This window comes from Falco peregrinus, chromosome 3 (genome assembly GCF_023634155.1).
Source record: "Falco peregrinus isolate bFalPer1 chromosome 3, bFalPer1.pri, whole genome shotgun sequence".
Taxonomy (NCBI): Eukaryota; Metazoa; Chordata; class Aves; order Falconiformes; family Falconidae; genus Falco; species Falco peregrinus.
In genome coordinates, this window is record NC_073723.1 from 48,275,039 (window position 1) to 48,297,183 (window position 22,145).

At 40.1% G+C, this 22,145-nt stretch overlaps 1 protein-coding gene across 1 annotated transcript in view; it reads right to left on the bottom strand.

Annotated features, from left to right (window-relative positions):
• Window positions 1-19,920: 19,920 nt before the first annotated feature.
• Window positions 19,921-22,145, bottom strand: part of XKR4 (XK related 4) — a 231,300-nt gene continuing 229,075 nt past the window's right edge. Inside the window, exon 3 of the mRNA XM_055799869.1 lies at window positions 19,921-21,441. Within this exon, the coding sequence (XP_055655844.1) occupies window positions 20,495-21,441 (947 nt within the window). The 3' untranslated portion in view covers window positions 19,921-20,494. The remainder of the gene's footprint in view (window positions 21,442-22,145) is intronic.

A 22,145-nucleotide genomic window follows, 5' to 3' on the forward strand; every position in this document is an offset into this window, starting at 1 on the left:
AGTGCATGAAGCTAACAGATGGAATAAAGTAGGGCCAATGCTAGTGGGAATATAGAGGAACTACTAACAGTGACTACTGTCAGAGCCCCACTAGTCACAGATGTTAAAAATGAAGTTAGGTCAGTATCTAAATGTCCTTTGGAGTTTAATGAATTGATCAAAATTCAAATTTGGACTGCTAGAGTCTTTACCAACACTGGAAATTTAGAACTGATATAAGATTAACTTGCTTAATACTATGAGATAGTTTGGAGATTAATTGCAGCAGTCAACAACACCAGTATTAATCCATTAGCTCAATACCAATATTTATAATGGTAACATACTTAACCTTATCCTTCTGTGTTTTGAGACGCTATCAGTGATCTTGCCTTCCATAAACCGGTCTACTGGGTTAATAATTTAAGTCCTATGACCACACGTAGCTGTCACACAGCAGCAGGAAACACCATGTATTATTTGGGTGTGGTCATGGCAGTGTAGTTTATGCTCACGATAGTTAACCAAGAGCCCATTTAAAAATAAATCACTTGGTTACTTGAAGACACAGTAAGCATGAGCATCCCTTTGTCCTCTGTTTTTTTTTGTGTAGCCTCCTGTGAATGAGAAATCTTTCCATCTTGCAAAAACCTGCTGCTTAAGAACAGATGTGAAGTCTGTGTGGCCTCCTAGAGAAGCACGGCCTGGTGTGCTAAGTGGCAGCAAACACATCTAAAGCCACCCCTCCAGTCGTTCTGGCTCTACATCCTCTGGAGCTATGCTTTTGTCAGCAAACTGAGCTGTCCTCCCCTTGCCCAGTGAAAAGAGGTGCAGATGGGCACGTAAGAGTAACACTAATGTAGTTAAAATATGCATTATTGTGTGGACAACACACTTTCCAGCGTACTGTACTTTAGGCTTCACTCAGCCCAAACCTGTGCCAGAGAGTAGGTTTCCAGCCCCTCCTCACATCAAATTCACCCGTGGTTCTATGCTTGACCATGGGTCTGAAATGCTCCCACAGCAAAAATACTATACAATACCAGTGCTTACTTGCCTACTTTCCAGCTTCATTTTTGAAGCCACTGAAAAAAAGCATTTTATACCTGCACAACATTCAGGTTCTCTAACTCCCTTTCCAAGTTTCCCATTGCTGTTGTAGGAAGACAGGGCTCCTTCCCATGCACACAGCTCTCAAAGTGCATTATTAGCAGCATTAAGTCAAGCCTCGTGCTAGCTCCCAAGCTAAGTAAAGTAGGAGGAAAACCCTGCTTGAATGATTTTGCCAAGACACTTGGGGCTTTTACTACCACGTCCCTGTACTTAGGTTTTTTTCATTGGAACTATATGGAACCAGCATGGTTTTTTTCATTGGAACTATAGATATTTCTGTCTTCTTTTAAGGCAGGATAGACAAGAAGTATTCTGAATAAGCACTTTGCAAGCCACTTGCAAACATTTTCTCTCAATCTGTTGTTAAGAATCTAATTAAACTGGCCTTCAGTCTAAAAAGAAACTGCTTTGCTTCTTTCATGCAGAAGGTTTTCATTACAAGCCTCCTGAAGAAAGCTTTTGCCTCAGAGGTTAATAATTTGCCTAAAAACATGCAACATAAATCCCTTCTAGTCCAAGCTAACTAGTCCCACGCTGTTGCAGCTGCTCCCCACCCCCCAGTTAATGTGTCCCATGCAACCCCACATTCGGGTAAAGGAGTAGCAAGCTATGTTAGAGGTCTCCAGCTCCTTTGAGAGACACCTGAATGCAAGGAGAAGATCCTTAGGTGGGGAGTCCTGGCTTCAGAAAGGCTGCCCAAGTGGTCGGCCCAGCCACCCAACTTGCCCAAGATAAGTGTCTCTTTGGAGGTGTGGTACAGTCCAGCTTAGCAGAGAAGATCTAAAATGCTCCTTGTGCTGCTTTTCTGGGGAATGCTCTTTCATCTCACCGCTTATCTACTTATGAGGTCTCATCAAATGATTTTCCAGCATTCAAGATTGCGGCTTTGATGTCTTTGCCCCCTGGTTCACATGATCAGGTGAGAAAATTCTTTAAGAGTGTGTTTCTATTACTTGCCTTTTGGTTTCCAAGCCGTTGGTGGGGAGTCACAAGGGTAACAGGGACTGAGGATTTAGGACTCATTTGAAATAAGACAGGTACCAGCAGCGCTGCTGGGCTGCTGTTCTCTCCATTAAGCTTTGCCAAGCTACAATAACAAACTGCTGCCTTCATACCCTCAGCCAAACAAGATACACATGAAAAACAAAACCTTGAAGAATCTATCAGTCGCATATCGTCCCTACTTGCAGTCAAATTCACTTACCCAAAATCTACACATATATATTCTTTCCTCTCTTCGAACCCACGCCAATTATTTAGTTGTTTGGTGGGGTCTTTTCGCCTTGCTTCCCTTTCTCAGTCACCTGAGGGAGCCCAAGAAGCAGCATTTAAGAAGGAGTGGGAGCATGGCTACAAGACAGAAAGCCTGGGAGATCTGGGCACTGGGCTTCACTGCACAAACTTTGCGTGCTGCTTGGGGTGACATTGCACACACAAATGTGTCAATGGAGTCCAAGAGGGCTATTAAGGACGCTGGAGATGCTGCCAAAGACAGGAATGACTTGTGTAACAATCTAATGATAAAGCATTTGCCCAGGAGGCAGAAGTGGAAGAAACTAAACCCTCCTCAACTCAAGCAGGGTTGAACACAGTAAGATCAAGAAAGCAGCGGCATCTTCCCTTGAGTTTTTCCTAGTTATTGGGCTCAGGACAAGGCTTGGGTGAGTCTCAGATCTCTCTCCTCCACTGCTCAACGGGGATCATGGAACAGCCATGCTTTCTGTAGTCTGAAGGGAGAATAAAGCAATGAAGCACCTTCTTCTGTCCCCTGTGAGCAGGGCCCTTCTCACATGTAGGAGGAGTCCTAGGTTTCTGCACTCCCCCAACAACCCTGAGAGCAGAGCCCAGAAATTCCCTTTTCTGGCGGTGAAGTCAGGCTCCAGTTGCTTCTCCCTTCCTTGGTGCCATGGACTGGCTGGGGAAGGTGGCCCCGCATAAGGTTGTGCAAGTCCCAGGTCAAATCTTCTCCCAATCCCAGAGGTAGCCTGGGAGCCACTTGCAACACTCCTGTGCTCAGGTATGGGAGCTCCTGTGATAGTACTGCCCAGAATCATGGAACAAGTAATGGTGGAAAGGATCTCTGGAAGCCATCTGTCCCAAAGAATTGTCCAGGCTGAGCCAACTTTTATCTTGCTTGGTAATAATTTCAGAAGCTGAAAAGTTAGCATCTTTTTGCCCATCTACCAGAATAAAAGTTTTAAAAAAGACTCCAGAGTCATGGTAAAATGACCACAGTGTACTTTATTTAATGATTTTGGTACCTTGTGTTGCAATAAAATAAAAAAAATCTACAAAATCCAAATATATAAAATTTCAAGTTTTCCTTTTAAGTTTTACAAGAAAAATCAAGTTGTAACCAAGGAAATTTGTTAGTATGAAGCACTACTTTCAACTTCGTTTCATCACAAATTGCAACTTACTTAACAGACCAAAAGAACTATGGTACTGCAGTACATCAAATACTTCACACACTGTGTTCTTTACTATAGCACATGTAACCCCTGTCGCGGGAGGCAGCGGTCTCTAGCCAATAAAGACACACTTCACAATCTGAACTCTAAAGGAATGTTTGTATACATGGATTCAGAATATATATATTTACAGGAAGATTTCTTTTTTTTTTTAATAACTATTTCGATTCTTCATTTCAAATAAAATACCAAATACATTTTTACAATGTTTACAAGTCAAAGCACAAGTTCTGCAATGATTATCATTCACCTCAAGTCACTGTGCTTGTACTGGAGGGATATCTACACTGATCCATAAACACATATGTGATCTTCCATCACTTTATTTCCGCAACGGTGACTAAGGAGTATAAGCACAGTAACAATTATTTTAGCACAATCAGTGTATAATGCAACAGTTTACAACAGAGAACTGAGAAACTATTGGTCCATTCTGTTCAATTTGCTGTTTATCTGCCATTATGTTAGTCTTTGTCACATAAATTGTGTACAAGAGAAGAGTTAAATAACATGACTTGAATAGGAAAGAGCACACATTTTTTAAGGCAAATTAATAAGCAGCTTATGGTGTTTTTTGTTAAACTATACCCCAACAGAACCTAAAAATAAAATGTATGTTCTGCAACTGTCAATAACTATGTCTTCTTAGATTGATCTCCTCTATAAATTGATCAACATGGCTTTGAACCTGGTTATTCAAAATGGAAAGAACACCTCCCCCCAAATCCCCAAATATAGAAAGTGCATGACTTTATATGCGCCAAAGCAAAACAAAAGGCAGCTGAGGTAGTTAGATGTAGAATGTATTTACGAAAAATAACTGAAAAACTAAACCCAGGACATATACAGTAAAAATCCACTCATTTGGATAGATACTAGTTTTGTATGATGCAACAACTTAAAGCAGGAAACTATGATTTCTGAAAAAAAATAATTAGTATTAATACATAGGAATGAACACAGAATATACTATTGGAATTTGAATTTCAAGTATTTGAGTCTATTTGCATGTGCATTTTTTTACAGGCCTTTTATACTGTTAGGAAGTAATTTACTTTTTATCAGGCATCACATGGGATCTGGCCGAGCTCTGGGACTGCAGCTCCTGGAAGGCAGAAATACACTGCGAATGCCTGAAGATGTGCCACCATGTGTGCCCAGAGGCAGCACCATCTCAGCTTGGGTGAACTTCTACACACCCATCCTCCACCGAGGCCACCTGAGAGTCACAGGGTCGGGGATCTTGTGCCTACATCTCCTGGGGACTGTTTAGATAGATGTCCTGGGAGGCTGCCTTGGATGTATCCATACGTCTGGACCTATGCGGAATGTGCCCATGTAGTGGGGATCCCCCACGTGATGTTCCTGCAGAGCCTGTGTGTGCGCACCCAGCCCAGGCATAGACCCCGCGCACCAAGCAGTCCCCAAAGAGAGGATCAGCCTCCACCTTGGACCACAGAGTCACAGCCCAGAACAATTGCATTTCAGCCCTCACGGTGACCTTTTCTCATCTGGAGACAGGGACTGTGTTCGCCCTCCTGCAGACAGGACAGTCACCAAGGAAGTGTTGGCTTGAGTCCACTCAGCCTAAGCAGGGATTTGAGCTCACATCGTGGTCCCAGAGCTCTGGCTAACAGCTCCCGGTGGAGAGGCAGACTCAGCTTTCCCTTCCCATCCTGCCGAGGAAGAGGAACAGGCAGTTTTCTCTACCAAAATGCACAACTTCTGTGTGCAGGTGCGAGAAACAACTTCAGGCTCTGGGAATGAATTTCACAAACAAAGCCTATTTCTAGGAGGCAGATGAACTTAGAGACGTGTTCCTGTCTTCAGCAGCAGCAATCTAGCACCCCATTACTGAACATGCAATGTGCTGGCTCTTCTGAGTCCTACTGTTAGACCTCCCTGCTGATGCTCACAACATGGGTACGTGCAATTTGGTGTCATGAATTCTGCACTAGGCACCTGGCTTGAAGAAAGCACAGCAGGAAGCATCACAAACTGGAATAGTTTTGGTGGTTTGGTTTTGTGGGCTTTTTTTTTAATTGGCCTGTGAAAACATAGGGTTTGTACTTCTGAAATGTGTATGTATGGTCTACATATAATATATGAAAGAGAAAAATGTATTTGTGCCTTTTTTTTTTTTTTTTCTATTAAACAAGGGAATCCTGAAACTCCCCCCTGCCTCGCCTTTTCTTTTTTCTTTCTTTTTTTTTTTTTTTTTTCCTTTTTAACTTTACCTTTTTAAGCTCCCTGTATTTTGATTCTGATTTTCAAAAGTGATGAGTGGTTTTGACCAATTTAAACTCTGGCAGCCCAAAATGTGGAGTCACTGATGTTCACAGTGTGCTGAACCTATGTTCTATGGTGGCAGAACCGCTGGCAATTGCCAATCACACTTGCACATCCTGCACATGGTGGCTTTTAATTTTTCCTGTTCTTGCCACAGAACTAAGTGGAAAACTAGAACACTGGAGTGTGAGATTTCTTAGCATGGTGCAGTATGGCAGCTTCCCCCAAAATATTTCTTAGGAGTTCCTGCTCAGGTGCTCAGACTTTTTGAGTCAGAGCGGGAATGGGGCTGCGAGAATCTCAGTTTCTCAGAGAAGTCAAGGCTTTATAGTTTTATGTACACCTAGGCAGAAAAAGATATTCTGATTTTGAAGGGGACAGAACTATTTTTCAGGCCTTATTTCATAAAAGACAAAGATGATTAAAGGCACACTTTTGAAACAGATGTAAAAATCTTTTTCTTCATGTGGAACAACAGTAAAGGCAATCCTTTGTTTTTCTCTATGCATGTCAGTTTGCAAATGACAGAAAACTACAAACTGCATCTTTAAGGACTGCATTGCACCAGCTAATAAACTTGTTTGTGGTTTTAGCACTAACCTCTACAGTCTAGGCACCCAGCTTGATGTCTCAGCATTTTGACGTTGTGGGTATTTGACATACACTGGCATCCTCTTCACTGCATCATAACTTTTATTCGCCTCCTTTCATTTTCACAGAATCATGCCACAGATAATATTCCCAAGTCCCAGTACTCACAGACAACTTCTGTCCCAAGAAGAAGCCACCCCTCTCTCATCACTAGTTCAGCTGTGTCAGTGGTAGCCACTGGAGAAACCCAAAGAAAAGAGGATCTACTTGCGTGTGCCTGATCCTACCCTTGTGCCGTTGAAGTGTCTCCATCCCCTTCCCGTGTGCCCCAGCATCGAAGACTGAAATAAGATTTGACAGGATCCAAATCCTAGATAGATTTTCAGGGGTTTCGTGGTGAAGTGTGACAGGCAAGTGTCGTGGAGGGCTGAGGTGGCAGGCTGGCAGGGAAAGCAGGAGGACTCTTGCCTGAGCTTAGGATAAAATTTCACCTCCCCAACTTGTCCAGTTTTTCTCCTGCTGCCCTGAAACCTAGTGACGTAGGCTTTATAGAGAGATGTGGATTTTTCTTGAAATTGAAATGTATAGCTTAAAGGATACTTATTTCATAGAAAATATTTAAATATAATTAACATATTAATAAGCCATCTGAAAATTTAAATGGCTATTTTAATTTCTCCTGGAATCCAGCCAGGTATCTTGGCCTCATCCAGTGACTAACAGAGCTGGAAGACCTAGAAATGCTTTAGTATTATTTCCCGTGGACTGTTCTTTAGTACAAAGCCTGACACTCATTCCTCAGACATTTTCATTGACTCAGCCTAATCAGTATTGGGTACACAATGGCTGACAGTTCCACTTGATAGTAAAGTTCAAGTGAGCTGTAAAATACTTGTTAAAGAGATTCCTTAAAAATAAATTTCACTTAGAGAGGCACTGTGAAATTTAAAAGCAAAATGCCCACATGCTTACTCCTGGGGCTTACTGGACTCCATTAAAGTCAAAAGAAAGTAATTCATTTGCTACAGTGGACCTTCAGGGAAGCCCTTTATGGTTATAAACTGCCTGTAATCAAAGCAAATCCCAGTATAATAAATGCTCCTGTTTAGACTGCTGGTGTAAGTATGACGTATTGATGTGTTCACCAGGCAGATTTTCTCTATTAGTCCTTTAAGAATGTCTTTTGGTTTGAATTTTTTTGCTTAACTGTAGATCATTCAAGAAGGTTTTGTAAGCACCGCTGTTAACAAGTCTGTCTTTTAGGATTCTTTGCCTCATGAAATTGCTTTGGAAGGCTCCCCTGTTTTAGCCTAGAAACACTTTTGCACACATTTCCCCAAAACAAATCAAATTCACCAGTCAATCTGAAAACAAAATTTATGTTCTGTATCTTAAGAGATGAAGGGTAGAAGCACATGTGAATTAGTTAGCTTTATTTGAGCATACATTCTGCTCTAATGTCGAGAATATGCTCTTTTTAATTACTACTGGGTTTATTAGTGTTTTTTGTAGGAATCCATTTGGAATGTCCAATGTGAATTAACTGACATGCTCCTTGCACTTCACAAATTTCAAGAGAACAATGTATACTGAGGAAGAACAATTAAATTTGGGTTTACTTTCTTTTTTTACTTTTCTATGTTTTGGTTTTGGTTTTGGTTTGGTTTTTTTTAATACAAGAAGAATACAGAGAGCTGCACAAAGGTTTAAAGCACAGCTCTACTCTGGAAACTGGAAACTACAGGAATTAAAAAATTACCAAAAAATTAAAATCAGCATGTTAAGGAACCATATTTATTGCATTCCAGTGGGTACCATTTCCAATACACTTGGCTTACAGTGAGAAGATGACTCTCCCATTTGCTAATGCCACAGGTCAAATCCAGAAGTCAGGCTGCGTTTTGCATGGCTCTGCAGCATGAGAAATAACAACTGATTAAAGAGGCAGGTAAGCAAGCATGGGAAGAAGAGAGTCAGCTTCCACTGTTGAGACAGCCTGATACATTGAATGGCACCTGCAGGAAAATACAATGATGCTCATTTATTAGAATAAACATTAGCTTGTTAATAATACACAACTCAAAGAACAGACAGCAAAATATCTGTCCCCTCAAGTAGATCAAATTATGCAGAGGATAGTTTCTGCCCTTGAGAATCAATGGGAATTGATTTAAAGGACTGCAGTCCTGTTAAAGAAGGACTGCACTGGGATGGCAGATCTCTGCTTGCTAATCCAGCATGATCCCCAGTTAGTGACTGTTCTGTGAGTCAGATATGATCTCAGGAACACAAGACATTTACTTCTAGGTTACTATGTGCATATACCAAGGCTTTGGAATGATGAAGTTAGATCAGTTGAGCAGTAAGATATGACAGCTATCTTTAAAATTGCTCCTGCTTTGCACTTGATAAAAGTACTTCAGTATTTGCACCTTTAACTTGCTTTTCTCTAACTACAGAGGTTATCTCAGTAGCCAGGTGTTATGTACATGAATTTTTGTACTATGACATGAGAAAAGAAAGTCTGAGATAACCTAAGCATTGTCTTATCTCGTTGGTGGGGTTTGCATATGAGACTTGTAAGCACAGGAGGAAAATGGAAGCAAGTAAAAAGATCAGAACAGCATCTAGTAAATTTTGCAAACTTATTTGAACAAATCTTTGAAGTGTGGCATGCAACACTTACAGATCATGCATGAGGCTATGGATGCCTCCATAATCATTTCTGCTGAAATCAGGATGATACTATTCCTGCTTCTGAACCAGAAAGGACTGATGATAACTTGTAATATAGTTGAAAGTCCTTCAGCAGTGATTTCCATGATGGGCTGAGTGACAGAATACCTGAGCATGAACAAACACTCTGAGAGCTCACCTACTCTAAAGATTCACAGCTGTTCCGTAAGTATAATAAGGCTTCTACTGATCTCCACCTTCTTTATTTTTTCCTGCTCTACGTCTTTACAGGCACACATCTCCTTAAGTATGTGCTCCTCAGCTATGCATGAACAAATTGGTGCAAGAAGTATTAGTGATAAAGGAACATGCACCTGCAAACCCACTATTTGCTTGAGATGTACTGCATGAGAAACTGAGAGCATGAGAAAATGCACAAGCACTTGAACAACACCAAGCCTTGTAATATTCCACATACAGAAAAGCCCATCTTCTGAGCCTATTTTAAGCCTTATGGGGTTTTTTTTGTGGAAGCTCTCTGAGATTTATCCTCTGTAAAATAAAATAAATTTGACCTATAATCTATAATAAAGAACTATGATCTCGAATTTTAACAACCACTGGCGTAACAGCCATACAAAACCCTTGTCTCTCAGGCCTTAGTTTGAGACACCCTTGTATCTTATTGCTAATAAACAACTCCTGTCAGCAGCAATGAAGTTATATCTAAGAAGTATCTTTCACTGTCTCCCTTTGTGTTTCAGGAAGTTTGTAACATACCTGGAATTTTCTCAGTCAGTGTCTTCTAGAGGAGGGAGTAACTGCACCATAAATAGTATTTTGGCATTAAGGTTTGTTGGTTCTTTTTGCTGTTAAAACACTGCTCCTCCCTTTATCCACTGAAACAGCAGGGGCAGCTTTTTCACAGTGTTTCACAAAACATCTCCTAATCCTGACTGGAGGAATCATTTAATTGCTTTCGTGTCTTTCTGATCTCTGGCCTCCCTGCTAAGGTTACCAGAGATGATCCTTCCACGACAAAACGTATGTACAGATTACTCATTGACGTACATACACATGGACCCTGTGTAGATGGACCGGAGGGGGCCATGACAGCACCCTGCTTGAAAACTCTGTACCAGGAGGGGGTAAAGCCAAGCCACGAGCCCTTGCTGAGCCCTGTGTGGCTGTAACCGTGTTCCTCCAAGTACCAATGTTAGGTTAAATATTAAACCACCCACTTGTTCTTACTGATTTTTATAAACTGCAAGTGTACTAACCTACATCCTTCCTGCTTATGAAAGGACTTAAATGCTTTGTTGACCACAAGCATTTCTTTATTCAAGAGATCAGATTCAATATAGGCAACATTATATTTTTTTCCCTTCTGCTTCATGTCAAAGTAGTTAAAATCCACCTGTGTGTTAAAAACTATGAATAAAATATTTTCTCCACTCGTTCACCCAGTTCTTAGTGCTGGTGCTAAATGCGGTATTTGTTTTGTTACAGTCATTTCTCTAGGATACATCGTTCCACAACCAGTACAGTCACCTCAGAAATTAAATTGTGCTGCAGCTGGGTAGAATGACTTTTTGGTTGATAAGAACATAGATGGCCAGAAAGAAATCTGGCCATTTCCCCATTGACGGTAACTAGAGCTGTCTTAATCCCAGCAATCTTCTTTTAAATACAACTCGTTGCATGTAAAAAACATATCAAATGGATGAATGATTCATAAAATGGATGATGAAAGCTTAGCTAGGAAGAATTTCCTAATGTTGCATTTCTTCTAGATCTCTCTTTCCAGTGTGGGCACCATGCTGAACACAGTTAACAATGGCTTGCTTTCTTTTTTTTTTCTTCCCCAGCTGATTAATGTTTGCTCACGGGAGCTTGATTACTGTATTACAAGTCACAAATTTGCAAGATTAAAAATGTCTGTTGAATTAATTAGCAGCAAATCAACCTAAGCAAAGCTTGACAAGTTCCAAGCTGTTCCAATAAAATAAAAAAGGAGGAATCAATAGCAGCCACGAATACATGACAATACGCCAGCACTTTGCAACTATAAATAGTGGCAGCTGCCCTCTCCACTGACAGAGGGAGATTTTTCATTGTCCGTACAGTGCTGTCTAAAGGCTAAATCCTGCTCAGATCGGTGTGGCAGTCTCGGTGTTCTCAGTGAAATATGTCCTGTGGGCCAGCCCAAAGCCAGGGGGAACTGGAGCTGGAAACGAGCTGCCTACTTTGTCTTCCCTTTCAGCGAGAGCCAACTCCCGCGGCGCCGGCACCAGGACCGACCACAGCACGGGTGGATGCTGGCCGGCAGGAAGGCTGTGTGTGTCCAGAATGGAAATACAGGGGATGGCACTGGGAGTCATTAGTGACTACCTTTGGACTTTCTCTCTGTAGCTGCTGATATTGTCTGACCAGGTCGCTGTTACAATTTCAGAACTTTCTGTGCATAAATCAGATCCTGTTGGAAAGTTACTATGTTTTCCAGACGCTATCCTTAATGCTGAATGGTGACTCAGATCAGGAACTTGAGACATACACTTGAATGTCAATGGAACAAGGGCCTTCACTAGCTAGTAATCTTTTCCTCAGCTTCATAAAATTTAAAATTAATCCTTATTGTTATCTAAGAAACAATCTGGGATACACAGATAGTAATGTAGAACACATACTTAAAAAAGCATCACTAATTAAAATTCCAGAAATAGCTACTGTATATGCATGGTACATTTAAATTGACAGAGGTATTGTTTTCAAATACATGCATTTGAAATTTATCTTCAGTACTTAATTCATGAACCAGAAAATCGCTCTTCTGACAGCATGTATCAGGCAACCGCATTTGTGTTGGATAACAAACACTCTTTAGTGTTCTTCAGTCCAAATTCAAGTAAACTGTTCTAATTAATGAAGGTTATTTCCTTCAGAACCTACTGACATTGATAACTGGTGGTCAGTGAAACAAATACAACAAATGTTAAATGAAACAAAGGTTCAATTGATCCCTTTCCCATTTGCTTATTTTTTTCCTTGATTAACTAAATGTGGTAGATGCTTATTTATTTTGTACAAATCTTCCCCCCGCCCCAGTGTTCTTTTACAAAAATATTTAAGATGATGAAATATAGTGTTAGACTTATTTCCTCCACAACTTTTCATTGATGTACTGGCATTATACTTTGCAAAGCTGTCTCCAATAATGACTGAGACGTGTTTTCCAATAATGTTCTTTTCTTTTTGCAGTTATCAATTGATTACCCTTGATGACAATGCTCCTGATATTTTTTTTTAGGCTTAGAATTTAAATAAAGTATAAGATTGAATCCTAATAGAATCTCAGGACTCATTGTCATGTGTATACATACACACACACTATATATACGTGTGTGTGTGTATATATATATATAAATGCATTTGATACTGTAAATTTTGTCCCAAGGACAAGACGTGATCCTAGTATTTTTCTTATGAGAAAAACAAATATTTTCACAAATAGTACTCTTTATAGCATGCTCCAAACTGTGGGCACTGAACATATTTACATTCACCATAAGCTGGACAATTTGCACACAACTGCCGTTCAAACGTACTGTCCAGAGAAACCATGGCTGCTCCACATGCTTCACTAGACAGCACAGAGCCCGTTTGCCCTTTGCTAAGCCCAAACTGATCTTTGTTTGTCAAAAGAACTGGGAGTGCACCACAGGCTCAGGGAACTATGGATAAGCTACATGGTGTAACTCTGGTGCACACGCAAAGTCTGCCTGAGCTCTAATGAGAAACCAGGTGAATGTGGCCAGAGTAGCACACAGTGCATTAATAGACCTGGTTCAAGGCAGTGTGTAGAGATTCAGGGTTTGTCACAGTGCTAACCATGTTCATACAGCTTTTGGTCACGTTGGAAAGTGAGCAGAGTAATTTTGCATCTGTTCCAAATTTTTACTGTAGACATTACTCTGGCTGGATGCAGGCAATGGCACTGGATGTGTGCAACAACTTCAGCGTTCTCAACATAAAGGGGACCTAATGCATCAAAATACTAGAAGTATGCCTACATTGCACAGGATAACCTTTACGTTTTCCATGAAGAGGAAGAACAGCCTCAAAATTAGAGGGAGGGAGCATGCCCTTCTCCTCAATAGCATGCAGCCCTATAGCCTTCCCCTGAGAGATAGTAGCTGGAGATATGAATCATTGCTAGTTGAAGAGATAACTGAGCCTGGCTCTCCTCTTGGTCTCTGCTTGCCACAAATCTACTGCTGGAAAAGCAGTCATGAGTATTTCTCTGCAAAGCTTTGTCTGATAGCACCCCAGAGGACCCGAGTCCTTCAGGTAAGATGGGCAGAATACCTGCTCAGGGGATCCTGGCAGGCTTCGGTGGGAGATAGGAGCTGAGCTACTCTGTACTGTGAAGATCAAGGTGTTTCTGACCAAGTCCAGAAGCCAAACTTTAGGTGCTTCAACGTCTAGCATAAAAAGTTTGGGAGCTCCTGGTTAGTGCAGTTTGGAGGATCAGAGTATTAGCCTGAGGCCCCTGATGTGCCTGTGCCGACCTCTGTGCGTGTGCCACAGCATGCCAGGTGTCTGGTCCCAGTGTGTTGTGGCTTTCAGCCAGCCCATGCATGTGGTTGTCCCCTTTGTGAGGTCTTTGGTGCATGAGGTGGGGGAGAGAGTGCTGGACTATGGCCAGGCCTTGCCCTGAGAGGACTCGTAGCACCCAAACAGCCTACGTCTTGCTATAGCCCTGTTATGTCTCTGAAGGCTCTTCTAGACATTCAACTGGCATCTTTTTTACCTTGAGGAAATCACTTATCAGTGAAGTTCTGTTTTGTGGCACGTTTTACACACTAGGTGGCTGAGTGGACACACCTGTTTCACACTAGAAATGCTTTTGTGAGGTTTATTTCGGTGCAAAAAACCCGAACACAAAGCTTCTTTGAAAGGATGTGGACTTTCCTACAGCAGCACAGACCTTGTGCAGAAAAGCTGCTACCATGCTTAAGGCTACAGCATGCCCAGAAGCAAGATCCAGAAGTGATTGCTTCCAAAGATATCTGAAATAAGAGACTGAAATCTACAGATAGAGAAAATGTTTGTATCCATAGCAGTCATGTCTTTCTATGAGTGTAGCATCTAGTTACATTGACAAATCTGCGACATTTTAAAGTTTTATCCCAACTATTCCTGGAAACGAGATGTTTGGTTACACTTTAAAGTTTCTTGGCTGTTTTTATTTTACGGTGCCTTGCATATAGAAGTTTAGATTTGATCTTCCTATTAGCTGCTACCTACCTCACAATTTCTTGTAGATCTCTACCAATGAGTATGGTGTCTGTAACTCTGTTGTAATTACACACAAACTTCTCTCTTACCTTTCTAGCTCATGTAAATCACCCTGTAAATGTGCTGAAGAAGACTTTTGCCCCTGCATCTTGCATATCTGTCCTCTTTGCTCCAGGATTCAAGGTAGGCAGATGGCTTACTAATAGGTATATAAGATCCTCTGCATAAGAACTAAATGCTAAGCATTGAGAACAAAATATAAGGACAGGAGCCAAGCTTACATGTTTAGAAAAAGTTCCTTTTAATGAATATGTGGTCAGCAATTGGCTTTTGTAAGGATTACTGGAAACGACTGGTTTCAGAGACATTTTTCAAAGTCTCCTTAAAAGAATCACATAATGGTAACTCGGTCAAAATGGATATATTCCTAAATGTTTGAACTAAAGAGGAAAGAAGAAGAAATCTTTCAATTCATGCTGACTTAGCACTAAGTTTAGAGTATGTATTTCTGGTTGAGCCAAGCGATATTCTGGCTTTTAGGTATGAAGCAGGTCTCTGGCTGACTTCAGTTAGCAGCTGGGAGGTGAAGGCTTCCACTACCATGGTCTGAATTCATCACCCAAGGCCAGAGGCTTTGTTTTCTCATGTTCATACTGGCGTAACTGTGAAGAAATCCCACCAAACACCTGCAGTGCTGTCACTACAGCAAAACAAATGGTCCCAGGGGACCTGTCTTGTGTTAAAAAAGCTTTGTAAATGATCTGTAGATCAGTGACTCCATGTTCCTAACTTTGCATAAGCAAGGCTTTACAAGGTCATCTCCATCTCTCCTATAATGAAATCTGCTCTTACCAGACTTGAGAAATCATCTCAGAAGCCAACCACTCAGCAATTTGCAGCCAAGTGAAAATGATGACAGAATTTGTTTCAAAAAAACACTATATGTGAACTGCAGTAATCTGTTGGGGTTTTTTTTTCTTTTTTTTTTTTTTAATTCTCATCTTTAAAAGGATCTGTTTTCATTTTGCATTTCATCTGTTTTATGAGAATAAAGAGGAATGGATTCAATGCCATAATGAAAAGACATAGTTCTATAAACAGTCAAGGGAGGATTTCATAACATAGTGTCTCTGGTATATAAATGGCAGTTTGCCACTTACTCCATTTGGCTTTCTGCTGAGAGCATGGGCTTCATGCGAGCTAGTCTAATTGCTACAATTAGCAAAATTAAATGGCTTGTGTATTTAGACAATTGGTCCCACACTCTGCATTGTTGTACTATAGAATTAGTAATTACAGTGTTGAGCTTTTAAATTCATGGACACGTGTTGTGATTATTTTCATCACACGCTTCTTGTAGGAATTCAGCCTAAATAAGCTTGTTTAGATGGATGCACAAATGCAATGTACTCTGCTTCCCACCATGCACAGGAGCAAGAGAGGCAGCAGTAGGACCCCAGCAATCTGCTGAAGTCTTTTCCTTGGCATTGTGCAGGCAGTGCAGGGGGTGCAGAGTAAATCACAGAATCTCAGTCACTCCGGATTGCACGACTTTGGGGATGGAACGGAGAAAGGGCAGTGGCTTTGGGAGCTGAATCACAGGCAGAGCCAACTAAAACTCAGTACAGTGCCACTTTTAAGGCTCTTAAGGAGTTGTATGATCAGATCAAGTCACAAACACTTCAAAATTGTTTAATTTGGATTATTAAAAAACTAACAGGCTGGTTGTGAATATTTGCTGGCCAATAAAAAGTAAATGCATATATTGTGTGATTGGGAGTCCCTTTCCAAATAAAGCAGCACTTGTACTTTTAGTACCACTCATGAATTGCTCTTCTGGGGACTATCACATGTTTTAAAGGAATTTGGGTTTAATAGATATTTATCGCATATTAAAAATTGCAGCTCAAATAAAATTTTAATTTACCTCCTCTGCTTAAAAGTTTAAAAAATCAGGCAGCTGAGGCCTAGCATTTAATTTTGAAAGGAAAGTTTTCTCTGATGTTATAGAAATCAATTAATAGAAAATTTCCTGATTTACCAATGCAAATGTTATTTATATGCCGTCAAGCCCATATTAAACCAAGCACAGAAACATTGTTCTATCACAAGAAGCATATTTAAGTTGACATAAACAAAAGTAAAAATGAGTTTTTTCATTACTAAATCTGCAGGAAAAAAAGTATTGCACATATTTTCAAACAATTAATTAAAAAAAAATTATCCTATTATAGAACAAATAACTTTCCTTTTAAAATAAGACAAAAGGTTTATCTTACATTTTCTTACATGTTTTGTGAATGAACGTGGGTATGCATTACCTCTCCTTTATCCAATTAGAGTAGTGAATACTAATTAAATTGACTTTTCTGTAACATACAAATCCACAACTCTCAAAATTTTAGGACCAAGTCTTTAACCAGATAAGTTACCATTAAATCCGCTTGGCAAACCTGTTTGGTTCATTAGAACAATGCTTTTGTAAGTCTCACTTCTAACAAAGAGATGTGATTGCTTTTTTTTACCAGAATACAATTACAAACTTTTTTATTTTCCTGTATTCTGGAATGAAATTTAAAAGACCTGATTTTTTCATTAGTTCAAAAGTAGAAGTTAATACTTTTTACAACCCTTATTTTTTTTTCCTATTGCTGTCTTAATTGAACTTTATTGATTTTAAAACTGTCTGTGGTAAAAAGAATAGTGCATATTGATTATTAACTGTCCATAAGGCCATCATGGAATTTCAACGTGGACTATGTTTAATCTTGACAATTTCTATAAAAAAATTATTACAGCTTTTAATGTGACTATTCACAGCAATACAAATTAAGAAATTGTCCATGTAGTCATCTGAGCGTTAAGATTTCAATGGCCAGCCTGTTCTCAGTGCAAGCATCACTGATGTTATGAACATAACAGAGCAAGATTTTGGAGAGCAAATTTTGACTTAGTGTAAAAGGACTTCCCCTTCCTCAAACAGCTGGGTTGAATTCTGAAAAGAATGTATGTGTACGTACTGCCATGTATGGTGCTGTGCACTCAGACCACGCAGTAGTTTGCTTAAGATAAACATTTTTACAAACAGTATTGAAAAAAAATTAAAAATGCTGGGAGAGTAAGGAAAGTAAATGCTAAATATTAAAAGACACATGGATAAGTAACACCTCTGTGTCCTTCCTTCCAAAACCAAACAAGAGCAAATCAAACAAATTCACCCCAAACCTTCTTCAGAAACCTTGCAATGCAAGCATTGGTCCAGACTGTAACCCTTTAAATTCTGTATGAAACGTTTCTGCAGTTCTGTAAGCCCTGACCAAAGGGGTCACAGCTCTAAGGAAGAGCAAGACAGGACGAGAGGGACATCAGAAGAGGACCAGCCTCACTGATAGCTGCAATGCTGTCCCTCTCCCTGGGAGGTGCTGGAGGGAGCTGAGAGCTCAGGAGCGCTGCTGCCTGCTGTACCTCACCCATGCTAAAATTTCTGAGTTGTAAAAGCAGCAGCAAACACACTGAACTGTTTCCAAAAGAGACCTCACATCTTGGATTACAAAGCTTGCCATTTGCCTTGTTTGCAAAGAAACCCCAGCAATTTCCTTGTGCAAGCTAGTTTGATTCTGGAGTGAAGGCTACTGAATTTGACGGGACAAAGGACTTGCTCCCAAAATCTTTTTTTAGCAGTTTTTGCAGTGGTATATTTTCTGACAAAATATCAGTGCTTTTCTCTGAATAATCAGCTACATCTCCATGGAGGGAAGGACAATCACTTTATACAAAGCTGCAGGTTTGAACTACGAAAGAATTATTTTATTTAAAAAAATTACTATAGAGGCAGCTGGCCACTGCTTATTTGAAAATAGCTAAGAAAACCTTGAAGCATAGGTGGTTTTTGATCTGTGGAAAGTTCCCTCTGCCTTGCAGATTCCTGCACTTTCACAGATATTTTGTTTTGAGGAACTCGCCCCAGCAAAGAATAACAGGTATTGAACATTTCACTAATAAAAAAAGTCAACATTAAAAATGGCTAATTGAATGCATACAAATAAACATAGGCTGTGTAACCTTGGCCATTCCATAACACAAATACTAATAATAGGAAAGACTGAAATTTACCCAGCAGCATATACAGCAGTGACTACACTGGATACATCTGACAATGAAGATTACAATACCAATCATCTGGTCTTCTCCATTCTGACAATGCCATTTACAACAGTAATTCTTCAGTTCTGCTTCGCTCTCCTAAAACGGATGGAAATAGTTATAGCAAATTGTTTCTTATGGAACCGCTTGGTGTCGTTACAAGCCACTTACATTTGAAGTAGGATCCACGGTTTATAGAGTATTCTAAAAGTACCCATGTAGGCTTTCATATGGCATTACACTGCAAAACAAATCCATAATGTGTGAAAACCAGGTTTGTATCAACCTGCAGAAGCCAGTTGATAAAATTCATGGACCAATTCTTAAAATCTAAGCTATAAAGAGAATGAAATGTATTAAAAGATTTGAGGTTTATAAAAAGTAACCTTTTCATACCATATTTTTACTTTACAAAAATATTGAAATAATTCATGAGTTTTTCACTCTGCACCAGCTTTAAAAAAAATACTATCAAATTTTGACTTGCACCTTTAATGCATCTGAAAGCACCATCAGGGGATACTTTTAACATAAAGGAGGACATCACTGACTAGATTTAGGGAGGTATTTAAAACCCAAAAGCTTGCAGCAAAAGCACTCTATTACAAGAGATTCAACATAATTTTTAGACGTATCTGGACACAAGTCTCGAACAGGCAGAAGAGGGTCTTCCACATTAACTTGCTTATGTTATACTTCGGTGAATATACTTACTAAGAGGTGGCTGAAAGCCTTTAAAAGACATCACTTTCACCTTGGGTGGGAAAAATCAGAGCTGTCTCTACACGTTGAGAACTCGATTGGTCTTTCCTGCTTCTTGTTCTGGCAGGGCTTGTGCCACTCGTTATTTGTCCCTCGGACAATATCAACCTTGCAGTTATACAATGTTTGGCACTAGAAGGGTATGGCATGTCAGTCTCTTGTCACCCCTGCACACATTCACACACTGAATCATGCATTCTCAGTCCTGAAACAGAGAAATTTCAGTGTATTCATCTCCTCATAGTTTCTTCTGAAATATCTGAATGGGGTCCTCCAAAAAGTTTAGAATATGAAAACTATACTTCCCTGTTCTTTTACATATGTCTATATATTTTTTGCAAATTGAACACTGAATCATGATTATCATTTAATTTACATCACTACGTGCTAGAGCTCCTTATTTCTCCTGAAAACCAGAAGCGAGCTGCATAGGATTTCTGTTGAAAGTAGTGTAAAGAACTTAAACTGCATTTCAAAAGACTTTGAAATTCCACAAAAAACAAACAGTTCTGGTTGTATTAATGTTTATAACCTAATTAATCAGAATTTAGCTTATTTTCCACTGACAGCCTTACAAACATGATGATGTATCTTTTTAATTAAGAACTATTTTGCAAATCTATTCTAACCCGAATGGTTGATTGATGGGAGTGTTGAAGACTACTAAGCTCCTATTTTTTCCCCAGAAAAGTTTTTGTAACAGCAACACTGTGTGCTACAGTTTTGTTATTTTTCAACAGGTATTTTTTGTTTGCTTTTGCCATTGATTATGCAAATATTAATCATTCATTTCTAAAATAAAATGCACTACTGGCTAGAGTTGAAAGCTCTGGGCAGAGCCTTCCTGTTGGTTTGATTTTAAATATCGTGCAGTCAGAGTTTCATAGCAGCAAGGAGTCATGGGTGAGTTTCCCCAGCTGAAGTAACTGATCTGTATGTGTGGGTCAGGGTTTGGGGTTTTTTTGAGGCTTTCAGGTGATGCTGCTGTATCAGTGTCCGGCAGGCAGACTGCACACAGTGGATCAAATGATAATCATGATGATAGCCAGACTAAGAACACTACAGCTTGCTGCTCTACTTGTAGTACGCAGTTCAGTAATTCCTACAGCCCTACTGTCAACCTTTAATTTGGACTGTTAATGTCGGAGCTTCTTCAAGATTTTTTGCTTTGTTTACAATGTAGTTTCATATTCCAAGCGCTCCTGGATGAGGGCATCATCTTTATATTGTAGCCGTGGAGGAGCAGGGGAACATTCAAACGCTAAGATCGCCTTCCTCAGGCTCCTGTCCAACACGTGTCTCTCCCACGCTGGGTACCTGTTCCTGAACAGATCGATTTTAATGACAGACTCCTCAATCCTTGGTGGCCGGGATGAAGGTGTGGATGGTGCGGTAGGTCTCACCTGAAACACAGGCACACACCCATCCCTCTCTGCAAATTTTTGATCCCGCTCGCTTGTGACACTCCGGTTGTTGGAGATGGACCGCAGAGTGTTTGTGGCCACTTCTGGGGGTAGGGTGAAGGCAGCAGCGGGGTCCTCACAAGCGCAGCTTGGTGACTGCCCAAACCTTGGTCCGTTGGGGTGAAAGAAGGCATAGTACATGAGCATAAAAACAATGCCTGTTAAAAAGCTGCTGAACACTACACACAGTGCTGGTATGGCAAATGCATCAGAGATTGGTGGGGCCTTGTACAGATACCAGAGAGCACTCAAGGCGGTGTTTTCTAAAAGGATCACAAAATAGTAAATGAAAAGCCTGCAGCGTGTCCTTCCTTCCTTGACATTGAACCAGCTGAAGATATAGATTATCCCAACAACCATGTCGAAAACTATCTCCTCCCATTTAGTGATGCAGAACTCTGTCTCGCAGTGGACGATCCAGAAGGTCATAATGCACCAGTGCAGCACGATAAAGATCCCAAAGTACAGCTGGAAAACCGAGGCAAACAGAGCAAAAGTAATGACCCTCGCTGCAATCGTGAAGAAATGCCAGCAAAATTGGATGATAACAGCCATATAACTGATGGGTTTCTTGTCATCACGGGAGTCACGGAGGGCCTTTTGGTAGGAAGCCAGAGCCCAAGCCAGGGATACCAGAGATGCCGCAGCAGTAAGACCTAGGAGGAAACAGGAGACACAGTTAAGGCATCATTAGTGTATCACCACTTGATTGAAACCGGTGTGATTCTTGCTGCTTTAAATGTGCTCTCCACCACTGACATACTAAAATCTCTTCCTTCTCCTTTAACTCAGCCGGCATTGAGAAATGGAACTCTACTGCTAGGATTTTCTTGCCTCTACCATGTTGGATACACACAAACAGGAGTGGCCAGCAAACTACACTCTGAAATGCCTCTCTAGCAATTTTATGTTTGAAACAAATTAATTCATTCATAACTTTGAGCAAGTTGGGAATAGGTGTCTGTCAGCTGTGTGATTTAAGAGGATCTCCTGTGATTAATGCTTTAAAGAAAGAATAAGAATTTTCTAATTCTAATAAGTCATTAAAGCAGCCTAATACAAAGCAACCAAGTGTCTGTAATTAAAATGCCAGCATCACATACATATAATCTACATCAATAACAATGTGAGCATAAATCTACATTTTTAAAATAAATTGATGTAATGTTACATCAAAATTTAAATTAAATGCCTTACTTTTGCTGAGGGGAAAAAATGCGTCCCATTTTGATATTTCCACCACTTTTAAGCAGAATTTTAATAAGTAGAAAATGTAAAAACTTTATTTTCTTCCATTGGGAAATTAAAACAATTTTAGAAATGTTGGATTCCTCTACTGAATTAAAATTCTGGGTACAGA